Here is a 15,690-nt window from a genome sequence, read left to right on the forward strand (position 1 = left end):
TGTTTCATACTATATTTCATAGTATTTAAAAATATAGTTTATGGTATATTTTTGTCATCCTTTACATTTAAATGCACCAATTGATGTCTGTAGATCACATATATAATACTCAGAGGGTATCACATAACTGACATTGGGTACGCAGATCTTTTCTCATGTGTTTCACCAATTTCTCAAGGATCAACTGTTAATATCAATGTGAATGACAGATCAATCCACATAAACTGAAATCAGTTTAATAGAATAAAGTTTAAAGTTTAGATAGAATAATGACTTGTAGCAAAATGCTAAATGCAAAAAAAAAAAAAAACTTTATTAACTATTTATCATTAAATGTTACCTTCATTTTAATATATCCAAATATTAAAAACATTTGTCAAGTTGCATGACATGACTTTATTAATAGCAGTTAAATTAAAAGGTTGCCTCTTTTTATTACAGTAGCCTACATATTGCTGCTTTCAAGTGTACTCATGCCAACCTTCATGAATTTCTGATGCCCTGATTGCTGCTTACAACAATTTATAAAATGTCAGCAATTTACATCAATGGAAATAAGAGATGAAGGACGTGACTCTAATGTTGTCCACCTGAGGAAGGCACAAGACAACAAATTATTTTAGATCTTGTAGTTTCAAATCGGTGTAAATGGTTTAACAGATCAGTTTTCAAAGAAAACGGAGATAAAATAATACTTACATAGAAAGACACTTAAATAGGCCTACTAGTATTATGTTTGAAAAGAGACATGGCCATTGTAACTAAACTGTATCCTCTATACGCGGCATTTCCCAGTGGACAACTTGATATTACTTTGATGTCAAATATTAGTCACTGATGATGATGCTGTAACATCATTTTAAATTCCCTTTGGACAGCAAATTCTTCCAGTGGTAACTAGGTGATATTAGGAATGTAATCCTACAGTAAAATTGGTTTAATGTTTAAGTAGGCCAATTTGTTTGACGTTAAATTTACATCAAAGCAATGTCTTTTCAGGTTTTTAACATTTGAATATTTGACCTGTTTTTTGTGGTCTTTTCAACATCAATTGCCCAATGGGTTGTGCTTGGACCCCGATGATCGCCGCTTGTATGAATGAATGAAATTTTTAACTATTAAAAAAAGAAGGAAAGCACAAAATATACAAATGAATAACAAATAAACGCTATAAAATAAACTAAACTAAATTTTTAAATCATACTGAACCTGTTTGAAAAGGGATAAGTAGAAGCCCTAGGGCCTAGGCTTATCAGATCCTACCCTCAGTATTTACCAAAATACCAAATCACAATCAGACAAGATAAATCAGACAAACCATTTTGAATAATACAAAAAATACTACTCAAATTTACGTCCTACTTTATCTACCTATTAAGATAAGGGAGAACAAACAAACAAAATCAAGCAGCATTAACACTCCTGAACTTATATAAATAAATCTTTTGTACCTTTCTTTTATTTTATTTACACTTTCTTTGATCATTTTTGTTTAAACTAAACTGTAGCTATTAATACTACAGTAAATACAGCTGGATAAAACAAAAACTGTGTCCTCTATTTTAGCAACAAAATGTAATTATTTTTAGGGGAGGCGATTACTTTCTATTTTTATTTTTATTTGAAAAGTATACTAACAGTGGTCTTGAACAAACTTTTTGTATGAGTACTTTTTTAAATAAAAAACACAAACAGGGTCACAACTGAATTACTTTTCATATATTTGTAAGTCTGCTGTTTTTATTACACCAGTAAGTGAATGTATTATTTCTAAACCTTTTGTCACATTGGAAACGAGGAATTATTTCCAGAATGCGTTTGCAAGTGCTGTTTCAGGCTTTTGTTATATGTGAAACTGATGTCACACTGAGCACACTTGTAAGGCTTCTCTCCAGTGTGAAGTCTAATGTGATCTTTAAGGCTTCCTTTAGCTGTGAAGCTCTTTTCACACTGAGGGCAGGTGAAAGGCCTCTCTCCAGTGTGAACTCTCATGTGCAGCTGAAGTTTTCCTTTAAACATGAAGCTCTTTCCACACTGAGGGCAGGTGAAAGGCTTCTCTCCAGTGTGAATTTTTATGTGAGACTGAAGATATTTTTTGTTTGTGAAACTTTTTCCACAGTGATGGCACATGCAAGGCCTCTCCCCAATGTGATTTTGTACATGATTCTTAAGGTGAATCTTGTCAGCGAAAATTATTTCACATGCATGACATCTAAAACACTTCTCTCCAGTGTGAACTCTCATGTGATTCATCAGATGGCCATTTTCTGTGAATCCCTTCCCACACATTCTGCAGGTGTGAGGCTCTTCTGTGTGAACGATCATGTGAATCATCAGATTAGCATTTGATGTGCAACTCTTCCCACACAGTTTGCAGGTGTGAGGATTGCCTCTGGTGTGAACTCTCATGTGAGTCTTAAGACATCCTTTTAGTTTGAAACACTTCCCACACTGTTTGCAGGTATAAGGTTTGTGTTTGTGGATTTGTAAGTGGCTTGTAAGGCCTTGTGTTCCACTAAAACTCTTTCCACAGCGTTGACAGGTGAACGGTCTCTCTTTAGTGTGAACTCTCGTCTGGACTTTACGCTTTCTAGTTTCTCTTTTACGAGTCTGAGAGTAACTAAAAGATTTTTCCTCAGCCGTGACATCATGACATTTCTCAGTCTGACTTTTTTCTTCGGTTTCATTCAGTTCTCGACTCTTCTCTTTCAGTGTCATCAGGTCTAGGGTGAAGAGAAACAAAAACAAGTAAAGACCAGTTTATTGGCACAAAGCAAGACATGAAAACATATAGACATTTAGAACATCAAATTCAACAACATGTATGCTACATGTTGAAAAAGTGTAACCTGTAATCTCAGAACCTCAAGTCCTTAAGTCTTTGCTTTCTCCATGACACATCCCAAATGCCAACAAATATCAAATAAACGTTTTGTCAGCAGACACAACAAGAGCATGTGTTTTGCTTAATACCAGTTTTCTGTTTTCCATAATTTAGAATAAATTTCAGTTAGTCAGGAGGATTAATACGTTTACATCTTATTTTATTTAAAAGTTTATGCTGATTGTGCATGTTGTTTGCCATTAGCTGTAATCGGTTACAGCTGAAAATTTGTGGTTAAGTGGCAAACTGTACCCCATTTAGTTGAGATTTCGAGACAACTGAAACTATAGGCTTTGCTAGAAAGCGTGTACAGCGGTTTTCACTCAAGTGAGTTATCGCTGTATTTAGGTGGAGTTTGTTCACTGGCGCAGAAGAATCAGCCCTCCTTGTGTGTAGGGGTGTGCCGGTTTCAGAATTGGTGATGACGGTTATGACGTGAGTCAAATGTGACGGTTTATAACATAACCGTCGGGGGGGGGGGAATACAATGTTATATTTGCAGCTATATTTAGTTTTTTGGTTTGAATACAATGGCGGGCGAAGAGGAAAAATTATGCGAGCTTATACGTATAACATACCACCGCCTATCTCTGCGGTGCCTTTGTTGCCGCCGATGTAAAATCAGCAATAGAATGCACTCCTCTTCAGTTGTCATTGTGATCTGAATATCACGCGACCCGACTCTACTACCCCCTGTTGCGTGAGCGGTGTATTGCATACACGCATCGCCCGTGACACTTGCGTCCACTGTTTAGACTATGAAAAGGAGCGTGTCGCTCGCATTGCTTGCTCGCGTTGACTATGTATCGGCCCTTAAAATTAACAGCAAGACAACTAGCAGTGAATGTGCTTTCCATTAAATGAATCACACACAGTGAACAAATCCTTAACAAAAAAAAAAACAAAAAAAAAACTTTGCAATGAACATGCTTTGTTTTAAATAAATCACACACAGTAAACAAAACCTTTTAAAACAGTAGGCTACTTGTAACAAATACAGTTTTTTTCCACATATTCTGCACACAGGCTCATCAAGATTTTCTGGTTTTCCGTTGCCATCTGGTTTAAACCCGAAATGTGCCCATATAGGCGATGTAACATTTTTTTCGCAACGAGATCCATCGGTTTTACCTTTCTTCACGAAGTTTTAATTTGAGCCGGAACATGTTCCGTCACCTCCGACGTTGGATCCGGAACATTTTTTATTGGATCTGGCACCTCAGTCCTATGTCACTATGGGAAATTAATCGCCTAAATTAAAAAAAATTAATTAATATTTGTGTAGTGTTAAATGTTGTTATCGATAGAGATACGCAGATGGGGTATTATTTCATCCGCAACCACATCACAAAAACTCATCATCCGCGCCAACGGATTTTTGAGCAAATTTCAAAGCCGCACCCGCCCGCCATCCGCTGATTGTTTTGCAGTCTATGGACGATGCAATGCTTTGCTGATGCGAGCCGCAAAAAAAAAGCCATTGTCTGTTCTAGAAAGGATGCAGCAAAGATATTTAATGCTAATGTATGAGGCATAGGCCTACGCTGAGTTTCATTTACGATGAGATGCGCTCTAGTTCACAGTGCAGTGCAAGTGAACGCGGCGCGCTGGCGCTTCCATGTCACGGTTATCACTGTCTGCTATATTTGCTTTTTATTTATTAAAATACATGCAATTGGTTGATGAAACATTTATTAAAATTAAGATAAAATTTGTACAAAACGAAATTTGTTTTTAAGAAGGGTTTTCTACAAACCAAAATTTAATGAAGTGGTAAATATCATGTCTGACGATTTACAAAACTTCATTAAGTGGTAAAAACCATGTCTCCCGACATATTGCGCATCTTATGATCCTATCTAAAAAATGAAAATAAATTTTTGATAAAAAATGTTTGTAAAAAATATTTTAATGACACGGTTTTGGCGGTTATAGAGTTCTAATGACGGTGTTCAACTATAACCGCCGGTCTCACGGTTATATACTAACCGTCACACCCCTACTTGTGTGAAGACCTATGAGTGTAAAGACAACTTATCTCCCCCCACAACAGGTTGAGAGAGGTGGGGGTACAGTTCTCCTCATTTCCAAAAGCTGGAAATACCTCCCATGCTCTTATAACCTCGACAACACTTTTTTTGAATTCTATGCCATTATGGCTGCATGATTAATCAAAGGCGATTGTCATGCACATCTCGTCAGTAAAGCCAGTCCTGTGATTAGTGGTAAATCTCCATCACCTGCTTTCAGATGGAGCAGCATTTACTACACAGAGCTGTAGATCTCTGGCAAGCTATGCAAAAAAAAAATAAAAAAATAAAGTCGCAGCTTGCATCAAGTTCAAGAGGTGCTTGCTTACAGAACAGCTACAGCCTCCTCACCCACTACCTCCACTCTCTCCTAAGCATCTACATCCCCTCCAGACACCTGCAGTCGATTAACAAGCGGTGGCTCCAGGTCCCATTACAGAAAGGCACAAAATCGCTCTCCAGGACGTTCACTTCCACTGAACCCTGTTGGTGGAAGGACCTAACCGACTCCATCAGGACAGCCAAATCCCTCACAATCCTTCACATTTTCTGTTCCCTTTTATCCTTATTCCTTTCCTGTCCTAGCTTTTGCTATTTGAACGATGACTGAAACCTTGTGTATTGGACACTTTTCTCATGTTTATTGCCAACTTAAGTGAAATTGCTTAAAGTATTCCTCAATTGCAAGTCACTTTGGATAACAGCATCTGCCAAACAGATAAATGTTAAAGTAAAATACTACCCATTATAAAAACATGCAGTAGAGCACTGCACTGAACAGATTTGTGTTGGGATCCTGTGGGTGGTTACAAATATACAGCTGGTCCCTGGATTTAACAAGAATGGAATCTATGAATGAAGTTCAGAAAATAACCAAGTAGGTTTTTAGTAGGTGTTGGGGTTTTGTTTTAAAAAAAAAAAAAAAACACCAAGGCCTGATATTCAGACAAATTTCCCAGTTGTTATTGAAAAAAAATGGAAAGAACTAGACTTTGTAAGTTGCAACAAAGATAAAAAATTATCTGATCTACATCTCAGGTAGGTCCACCAGGATGTCTTGTAGGGGTGAGGTTTTAAGTCACAAATCTTGCTGCTGGGGTTCCTCAAGGTTTAGTACTTGGACCACTTCTCTTCTCCATCTACATGTCATCATTAGGATCTGTTATTCAGAAGCATGGCTTTTCTTATCACTGCTAAGCTGAAGACACTCACCTCTACTTCTCATTCCAACAAGATAATCCAACAGTAGCTGTTCAAATTGCAGCCTTTCTGACTGGATGCAGGACCATCCCCTTCAACTCAACCTTGCTAAGACAGAACTGCTCATTGTCTCATCCAACCATGCACTTCATCACAACTACTCTATACAGCTAGGTTCGTCCACCATAGCTCTTTCCAGGACAGCCAGGAACCATGGAGTTGTGATAGATGATCAGTTAAGCTTCACATACCATATTGCCACTATGGTCTGATCTTGCAGATTTGCCTTTTACCACATTATAAAGATAAGACCCTTCGTATCAAAGAAGGCCACACAACTCCTTGTCCAAGCTTTTGTCCTCTCCAGACTGGATGTAGCATGGAGCGCAGCTGGAGAAAAACAAAACTAGAGGTATTTCCTTTTGCTTGGTGGGAAAGTAACCTATCCTACAGAAAAGCATTATAAACTGCTAGATCTGATTACTTTTAGTCTCTTTTAGAAGAAAACAAACATAACCCCATGGAATTTATTTAATACAGTGGCTAAATTAACGAAAAATAAAGCATCAACAAGTGTTGACATTTCCCAACAGCACAGCAGTAATGACTTTATGAACTACTTCTAAGATCGATACTATTAAGAGATAAAATTGTAACCATGCAGCCATCAGCTGTAGTATCGCATCAGATAGCATGCTATAGATCACAAGAGGAACAATTCCACTCATTTTCTACTATAGGAGAGGAAGAATTGTATAAACTTGTTAAATCATCTAAACCAACATGTATGTTAGACCCCATTCCATCTAAGCTCCTAAAAGAGGTGCTTCCAGAAGTCATAGATCCTCTTCTGACTATTATTAATTGCTCATTGTCATTAGAACATGTCCCCAAAACCTTCAAACTGGCTGTTATTAAGCCTTTAAAAAAAAAAAAAAAAAAAAAAAAACTCAAATTGACCCCAAAAAACTAGTTAATTACAAACCGATCTTGATTCTCCCTTTTCTGTCCAAGATACTAGAAAAGGTAGTATCCTCACAATTATATTCCTTCTTAGAGAAAAATGGTATATGTGAAGATTTCCAGTCAGGATTTAGACCGTATCATAGTATTGAGACTGGTCTAATTAGAGTTACAAATGACCTGCTCTTATCATCTGATCGTGGCTGTATCTCTATATTAGTGCTATTGGATCTTAGCGCTGAGTTCGACACTATTGACCACAACATTCTTTTGCATAGACTAGAAAACTTTGTTGGCATTAATGGAAGTGCATAAATCGTACTTATATGACCGCCATCAATTCGTAGCAGTGAATGAAGAGGTATCATATTGCTCACAAGTGCAGTATGGAGTACCTCAAGGCTCAGTGCTAGGGCCGTTACGCTTTACATATTACCCTTGGGAGATATCATCAAGAAACACGGTGTTAGCTTTCACTGTTATGCTGATGATACTCAGCTCTATATTTCTTCATGGCCCGGTGAAACATACCAATTTGAAAAATTAGTGGAATGCATACTCAATATAAAAAAAATTTTGAAGAACACAGTGATGTTAATTATAGGACCCAAAAACTCTGCATGTAATAACCTAGAATGCTGTTTAAGACTTGATGGCTGCTCTTTCAATTCTTCGTCATCCTTTAGGAACCTAGGTGTGCTATTTGATAGCAATCTTTCCTTAGAAAGCCACATCTGATGCATTTGTAAAACTGCATTTTTCCATCTCAAAAATATATCTAAATTACAACCTATGCTCTCAATGTCAAATGCAGAAATGTTAATCCATGCATTCATGACCCCAAGGTTAGATTATTGTAAAGCTTTATTGGGTGGTTGTTCTGCATGCTTAAACTCCAGCTGGTCCAAAATGCAGCACCTAGTGTTCTTACTAGAACCAGGAAGTATGATCATATTAGCCTGGTTCTGTCAACACTGCACTGGCTCCCTATCAAACATCGTATAGATTTTAAAATCTTGCTTACTACTTATAAAGCCCTGAATGGTTTAGCACCTCAGTATTTGAACGAGCTCTTGTTACATTATAGTCCTCCACATCTGCTGCGTTCTCAAAACTCTGGCAATTTGATAATACCTAGAATATCAAAATCAACAGCTGGCAGCAGATCCTTTTCCTATTTAGCACCTAAACTCTGGAATAACCTAGCTAACATTGTTTGGGAGGCAGACACACTCTGTCATACCTGTCAACACTCCCGTTTTTCCCGGGAGTCTCCCGTATTTCACACCCATCTCCCGCCCACCTCCCGTTTCGTTATTTCTCCCGGGAAACTCCCGTAATTTGTATGGCCCTACCTCGTTATATGAATAATCACATCAATACATTATTTCAAGGTTGTCCAGTTGCCAGATCTTGTATGAAACGCATCCTACTCACACAATAGATACATCATACAATTTTGAACCCATTTGTGACCTCAACCTGGCAACCTACAGCTCTGTTGCGCAGTTGATATCTGCGCAGGTAGACGGGGGAATTTGAATCAAGCGTCACTAAAAATGGCATTAGAAAGCTCTGGTGATGCTACAGCGAAAAAACTAAATATAGCTGCAAATATAACAACAGCTGGTCGGATGAATTTAATTTCTTATCACGAAGCAGCATCGACAATTCCCACGCTTTTTGCAAAGTATGTCGCACTGATTTCAGTATCGGACACGGTGGGAAAAACGACGTAACGCAGCACAATAAATCCCAACGGCACAATCGCGCTGTGGAGGCACAAAGGGGCACACCCGCGATTTCAAACTTTATCTAAGTCTGCTACTTATAATTATAATTCTGGATGTAAGAAAGGCTAGGAAACGCCTTCATGTTGAATACATGCAGTAGCCTACTTTACCTCATGTATTTAACATGAAAGTGTTTCCTAACGTTTATAACATGAAGGTGTGTCCTAGCGTTTATAACATGAAGGTGTTTCCATGTACTTCAAGTACATGAAATTTCTTGTTACATGTTCCACATGCACCACATTGTTTCCTTTTATGTAATATAAAATTTGTTATAATAAAGATAAAGAAAAAAGAAACATGAATAAGTCTCATTATCACAATAATTCTTATTAATAATTATGCATTATGTATTTACTTATGTGTATTTAACTTGCCTCTTACCCGACCCAAACCCAATCCCCATCTGTCGAGTCCCGCCCCACCCCCCCAAAAAAAAACCGCGCCCGCCCCCTGGAGTATCCCGGATTTCGGTATCCAAATGTTGACAGGTATGCACTCTGTCAGTTTAAATCTAGATTAAAGACCCATCTCTTTAACCTGGCTTACACATAACACACTAATACGCTTCTAATATCCAATCCGTTAAAGGATTTTTAGGCTGCATTAATTAGATAAAACAGAACCGGGAACACTTCCCATAACACCCGATGTACGTGCTACATCGTTAGAAGAATGGCATCTACGTTCATATTAGTCTGTTTCTGTCTTACTCCAAGGTCACCGTAGCCACCAGATCCAGTCTGTATCCAGATCAGATGGTCACTGCAGTCACCCGGATCCAGTACGTATCCAGACCAGATGGTGGATCAGCACCTAGAAAGGACCTCTACAGCCCTGAAAGACAGCGGAGAACAGGACTAGAGCCCCAGAGACAGATCCCCTGTAAAAATCTTGTCTCAGACGACCACCGGGACAAGACCACAGGCATCAGTTGAGTCCTCTGCACAATCTGACTTTCCTGCAGCCTGGAATTGAACTGCTGGTTTCTGGCCAGAGAAGAACTGACCCCCTGACTGAGTCTGGTTTCTCCCAAGGTTTTTTCTCCAATCTGTCACCGATGGAGTTTTGGTTCCTCTGGCTTGCTTAGTTGGGGACACTTCATTTCCAGCGATATAGTTGACTTGATTACAAAGATACTATTTAAACTGAACTGAGCTGGATGATGACATCACTGAATTCAATGATGAACTGCCTTTAACTGAAAAATGAGTGTTTACTATTGTCATTGTATTATTGACACAATACTTTCCTAATTAATGTTGTTCAGTTGCTTTGACATGATCTGTATTGTTAAAAGCGCTATTTAAATAAAGGTGACTTGACTTGACGTACTATCAAGCCTCTGCAACTGATCCAGAATGCGGCAGCTAGAGTTGTCTTCAACGAGTCGAAGAAAGCTCACATTTCACCTCTCTTCATCAGTTTACACTGACTGCCAATAGCCGCTCACATCAAATTCAAGCTACTGATGTTTGCCTTCAGGATAACCACTGGCTCTGCACCAATATACCTAAACTCGCTAGTTCAGAGTTATGCGCTCTCCAGAAGCTTACGTTCTGCAAATGAACAATGCCTTGTGGTGCCATCTCAAAGAGGCTCAAAATCACTCTCACTGACCTTTTTCTGGACTGTTCCTAGTTGATGGAATGACCTGCATTTCTCAATTCAAGCAGCTGAGTCTTTAACCATTTTTCAAAAAAACGTCTAAAAACACCTTTTTTTTGTTATTATTATTATTTGTCAATTATGAGTGTTATATCACATACATTTCAGTATAATGTTTTTCTAGTCTCTGCTGCAGCAAAACAGTTGTGATTTTTTGTAGCCCAACAAATTAAACTGAAATGTTCATAAAGTAACTCTCGTATCAGCTTTGCAGATGAAGTTCATGTGTCCATGACATAATATAGTGAAACAGACGCCGAAAACACCACAAGCATCACACATGCTGATGTGGTGCTCATTCACACAGACAAACAGAACATAAAGACTTAAGATTTTAATAGCAAGCATTTTTAGCTTTAACATTCACATACGTTAGTCCATATAAAGATATGATTAATTGTGCTGTTTTACTTTTGAATCATTATTTCAAAAATTTGCAAATTCCGTGACTAATTGAAGGCAATGCTTTGTGTCTGTAATTTTGGAGTGAGTTTCCCTGACACCAGGGCTGTCAATCTCAGGAAGTGCAGAGTTTAGCTCCACCCATGATCAAACACACTTGAACCAGCTAAACAAGGACTTAGGGACTATCAACAATTTTCTTTTGACATACTGACTCTTTCTAAAAAGGATGAGTTTGATTTAACCCTCAGAGAGTTAAAGATTTTTTTCAGACTTGAAATTTTTTAGCCAATCACCCTTTGACTTCAGTCCAACTAATTGTCAAATGGAAGAAAGATGAACAGGCATCATGCTCTATGGAAAGAGTTGGACCCAGAATCAATCCTTGTGGGACCCCCAATAAATATTAATAGATGATGATCTACAGGTCCCAACCCAAACTGAACATGTCTTATCCTGCGAATTTGAGGGGTAGGATAAAGGGCTGCACACTTGATATCCACATAATGAGATGTTATATTAAGTCGACCTAAATTGAAGCCAGCACTGGTTGAGGAACACTTGATAATTACAGGCAGGTGTGTTGGAGCAGGATTGGCACTGTACTCTATAGAAATACACAACCACAAAAAAAACAAAAGACACATCAAATTATACCACTAAAAATACTGTAAACCCTCAACCAAAGAGCTATCAAAGGATGCCAGAAAGACTGTAGACCTGCACAATGCTGGAATGTGCTACAAGACAATCAGCAAGAAGCTTGGTGAGGAAACTGTTGGTGTGATTATTGGGAGAAAAAAACAAACAAAAAAAAACCACCTTGGTCTGAAGCTCGCCTTCAGTATGTATATGACCCAAATCCAGTATGACAGTGACCCAAAACATACCGCTAAGGCAACAAAGGAGTGGCTAGAGGGTCATGAAACCCCAGAATACACTTTTTGAGATGTGAACAGATGTGTGCAGGTTCCACGACACTGGAAACATTAATAGGAATAAAAGTTTATCAGTAATTGGAAATTGGTTATTTTTGCATCTTTCGGAGCAATTTCTTACTTCTGTTTTGAAAAGCAAAGGTATGTCACGGAATCTAACGTAGAATCGTGCCTCTGAAATCCTCCGGCTCCGGAGTGTGTAACTGGCTGCCGGGGCTGGAGAGGCATGATTCTATGGCATCTAGTTATGAGTGCATCTCTGCATTTATTCATGTGGAAGCACTTGTTCAATCTAATTACTGCGCCATAGTATGCATAAAATATAATTGCGGTATTATGCTTGAAGTAGTATCACTTCTGTCTTTCCTCATTGGTGCCATTCACAGACATTGGTCATAGGTGCTCATTTCCTCTGTGTGACTACACAGAAATGCATTTCCCTACAACACGGTTGCAAGTTTTGGTGCAGGTGGTTGGTTTGTTGTGGTCTATCAGTAGTAATGATATGATATAAGATATCGCATTACAGCTGAGAACTTAAATGTCATGAAAGTGCTGTTCATTCACCTCTGCCTGTTCGCTGGGCAATTTTTCCGAATTTGATTAATTTGAATTTAATGTAGGGCTGCACGATAAATCAGAATGAAATCACAATTGTGATTAGGCAAAAGCTGTGATTGTCGTGAGCATCTTGTCAGTGAAGCACAGTTCTGTGATCAGTCGTTAATGCCGATCCGAAGGCCAGATGGTGCTCTCCCCGCAGAAGAAATCTAGTGGGAAATCCCTGTAGCGGTAGCTGAATAAACAGATTTAACTGCTTTCATTGATTCAGCTTGACTAATAAACACACGACAACGACAATATATCATTTATCGGATTTTTTACTACAATTAGGAGCCAATCAGCTATTGTATCCATTGGCGTTATTCTTCTTCCACTCTTGAATCTATGGCAGCCCATAGAACCGATTGCGTGAAAGTTGTGAAATTTGCCACACTGATAAACTCTCTAGCGCCAACAAAATTTCACTAATGTTTATGCTAATAACTTTTGAACCGTAAGGCAAAGGAAAATTATTTTTTCCTCTGATTCCTTGGCTCATGCCAAGTCAAGTTTTTTCGCTTAAGTGATAAGCCATTTAATCATATTACCAGAGATTGTATTTATGATTTTTCAGCCATTTCAATTACAATCATTCTAAAATTGCTTTTCTTACTGATTGTTGCATTTGGTCTGAAGCTCCAAGCCATGCTTAACTCCTCATTTTGCCTTTGGAGTGCTTGGTCCTGTAATTGCTGCTTGCAGCTATACTATTATAATTTTCATTATAATGAAGTATATAAAAATGGACTGTAATTGATATAGCCTTTATCACTGCTTAGAATATTATGAAATATGTTGTGTGCCTAATTCTGTGTAAGAAGCCACATCATCTCACAGAAGGATTTATTTCAAACACTCGGCTGACGTTATGAAGTGAGTTTGGAGTATCACATATCACATGACAATCACATGAAATTAGGGCTGCACCATTAATCTAATGTTTTGCATTGTTTTATTTTTTTGAATTAGAGGAATCACGATTTTGGATAGAAACATTACCAAACGTCAGAATTAGACACTTTCACAATATGCCACTGATAAGGGTAAAGAGAAAAGACTGATCCAACCACATGCTGGTGCACGTGATTAACCGCTCACGTGTGACCCGCTCATAACGCTAGGCGACATTCTCTGTTATAGATCAGTGGGCGCCATTCACACAGAATGAGCTTTTGCGTTGATAAAGATGAGACGTGGGCAGTGGAATGGAAAACATGCAAGAAGATGGGACTGAACTTCTTTTATCTTGAGCGCAGTGTTTTTAGAAAGCCGTTTCATGTATTAGAAGCTGTAAGAGAGCGAGCGCAACAATAAAACATCCATGTTTACATAAAACAAACAATGGAAAAGCAGCGCAAGTGAATAATAAACCTGCAGCTACTACTGTATGTCTGATATTTCATGTTTGCATCATGGTGACGGACTGAAAGCTGCTGTTGTTTTTGCAGAATATTTAGAGTTAATAACAGTCTACTGTGTTATACATTCAGCCATTTTGAATTACCTTGACTTTTGAGATTTTTGTAAAGTATTTTCTAGGGGATTCCTTAATCAACTAGAAAACAAACAACAAAAAATCAAAAATACAAACCATTATCCCTTGAGGCTTCATTTAGTTCATTTACTGTAACTACACACAGAACACTGTGCTTCCCCACGCACCATTATTACTGACGCACAACCCGATAAACGCTGGACATATTTAAGACTGTAAATCAATATGGTGGCTAGTTATGATGTCCCTAAGTTAGCATATCTTGTGAAAGACTACGTGCCATTCATGTTGATCGTCTCCTCCTCTCTCTGTGACACACACACACACACACACACACTCCCCATACAGTTACGTATAAAAATACCACAGAAAGAAAGTTAGTCAATATCACACTAATAGTGCCAGCTTTCACCTCTAGTTCATCTCTGCTACTGTTTGTTTCTGAAAGAAGACACAAACTACAATTCCTGACTAAAATGTTTGAAATCGAGTGAAACATTTTGAATATGACAGGCACTTCATTGTATCTAAATTTCTTACAACGCGATGATGTTTTCATGCTCTATATAATATAAAACAATATGATATAAAAGTAATACGAGTGCAAAAAAAATGCAAACATGTAGCTCAATCTTACTCATATTATTGTAACATAGTTTGTGCTGAATACAAAAAAAAAATTACATGTTGGCCAATAGTGTGTTATTAGTAGCTGAAATAAACCTCAGACCCCAGATGGCTAATGTTACACAAAACAGTTGTTCTGTTTGGCTATTTCCTTACCATTTTTCTTTAATTAATTAACTATATGTCATTAATTCTGTTGTGAGACAGACAACAGATAAAGAGACGCATGACACAGAAAGACTTTGAGAATGAAACTGACCTGTTTGTGTATCTTCATGTTCAACTCTGAAATCTTCTTCAATCTTCAGGTCTTCAGTCTCCTCTTTAATAAACACCATTTTTGTTTGGTTATCCTCCAGATCTTCATGTTTGAGTGTTTCTTCAATCTTCAGGTCTTCACTCTCCTCTTTAATAAACTCCATCTTTATAACAGTGTGCTTCAGCAGGAGTTTCTCTGTGTGTTTGAGATCAGAATCATTAACAGACGGATCTCTCTGTGTTTTGTGAATCTGGCCTAAGGTTTGTTGTGCTTCTTTGTACGGCTGCACAATTTGGCTCAAAATTTTGTGCTTTCATAATGTTATACAAATATATTAAGCAAAATAAACTTCTTTTTCTAAACAAAATTGTCATGACTTAAACCTTAAACATAATTTTTAAGAATAAATATGACAGTACAATCATTACAAAATTATTTTATTTCTCACTTATTTTACAAAAACTGGGAATATGCAAGCAGCCTTTGATTAAAGTCATTAGAGGATTAAGGATTTGTTATGAAATTAAAGCTAAGCCTTCCCCAGCCTCACAAACACTCAGAAGAAACATTTGAAATAGAAATATAAAATGAGACACACCTTTTCTGTTGTTCTGTTTGTTGTAAAACAAACCTTTCTTCAGCAGAATCTCAGCTACAGGAGCGCGGCGCAGCCTTATGACGTCACGTCGCCACACACCAAAATAAAAGTCCCATTCAGACCTTCTTCTTCTTCTTCTTCTACTAACTTTTTATGGCGGATGGCAAACCATTGGTGCATTTACCGCCACCGACTGGACTGGAGTGTGAAGCACTGATAGGCAGATGACA

At 37.9% G+C, this 15,690-nt stretch overlaps 1 protein-coding gene across 1 annotated transcript; it reads right to left on the reverse strand.

The window, feature by feature from the left end:
- Nucleotides 1-1,701: 1,701 nt before the first annotated feature.
- Nucleotides 1,702-15,596, reverse strand: LOC122137081 (gastrula zinc finger protein XlCGF8.2DB-like). The gene is made up of 3 exons (XM_042722505.1): nucleotides 15,461-15,596; nucleotides 14,863-15,057; nucleotides 1,702-2,723 (listed from the first exon to the last, which is right to left on the reverse strand). Exons 2-3 carry the CDS (start codon nucleotides 15,023-15,025, stop codon nucleotides 1,783-1,785), a joined length of 1,104 nt encoding a protein of 367 aa, XP_042578439.1. The 5' UTR covers nucleotides 15,026-15,057; nucleotides 15,461-15,596; the 3' UTR covers nucleotides 1,702-1,782.
- Between the last annotated feature and the right edge of the window lie 94 nt (nucleotides 15,597-15,690).

This window comes from Cyprinus carpio, chromosome B4 (assembly GCF_018340385.1).
Source record: "Cyprinus carpio isolate SPL01 chromosome B4, ASM1834038v1, whole genome shotgun sequence".
Classification (NCBI taxonomy): Eukaryota; Metazoa; Chordata; class Actinopteri; order Cypriniformes; family Cyprinidae; genus Cyprinus; species Cyprinus carpio.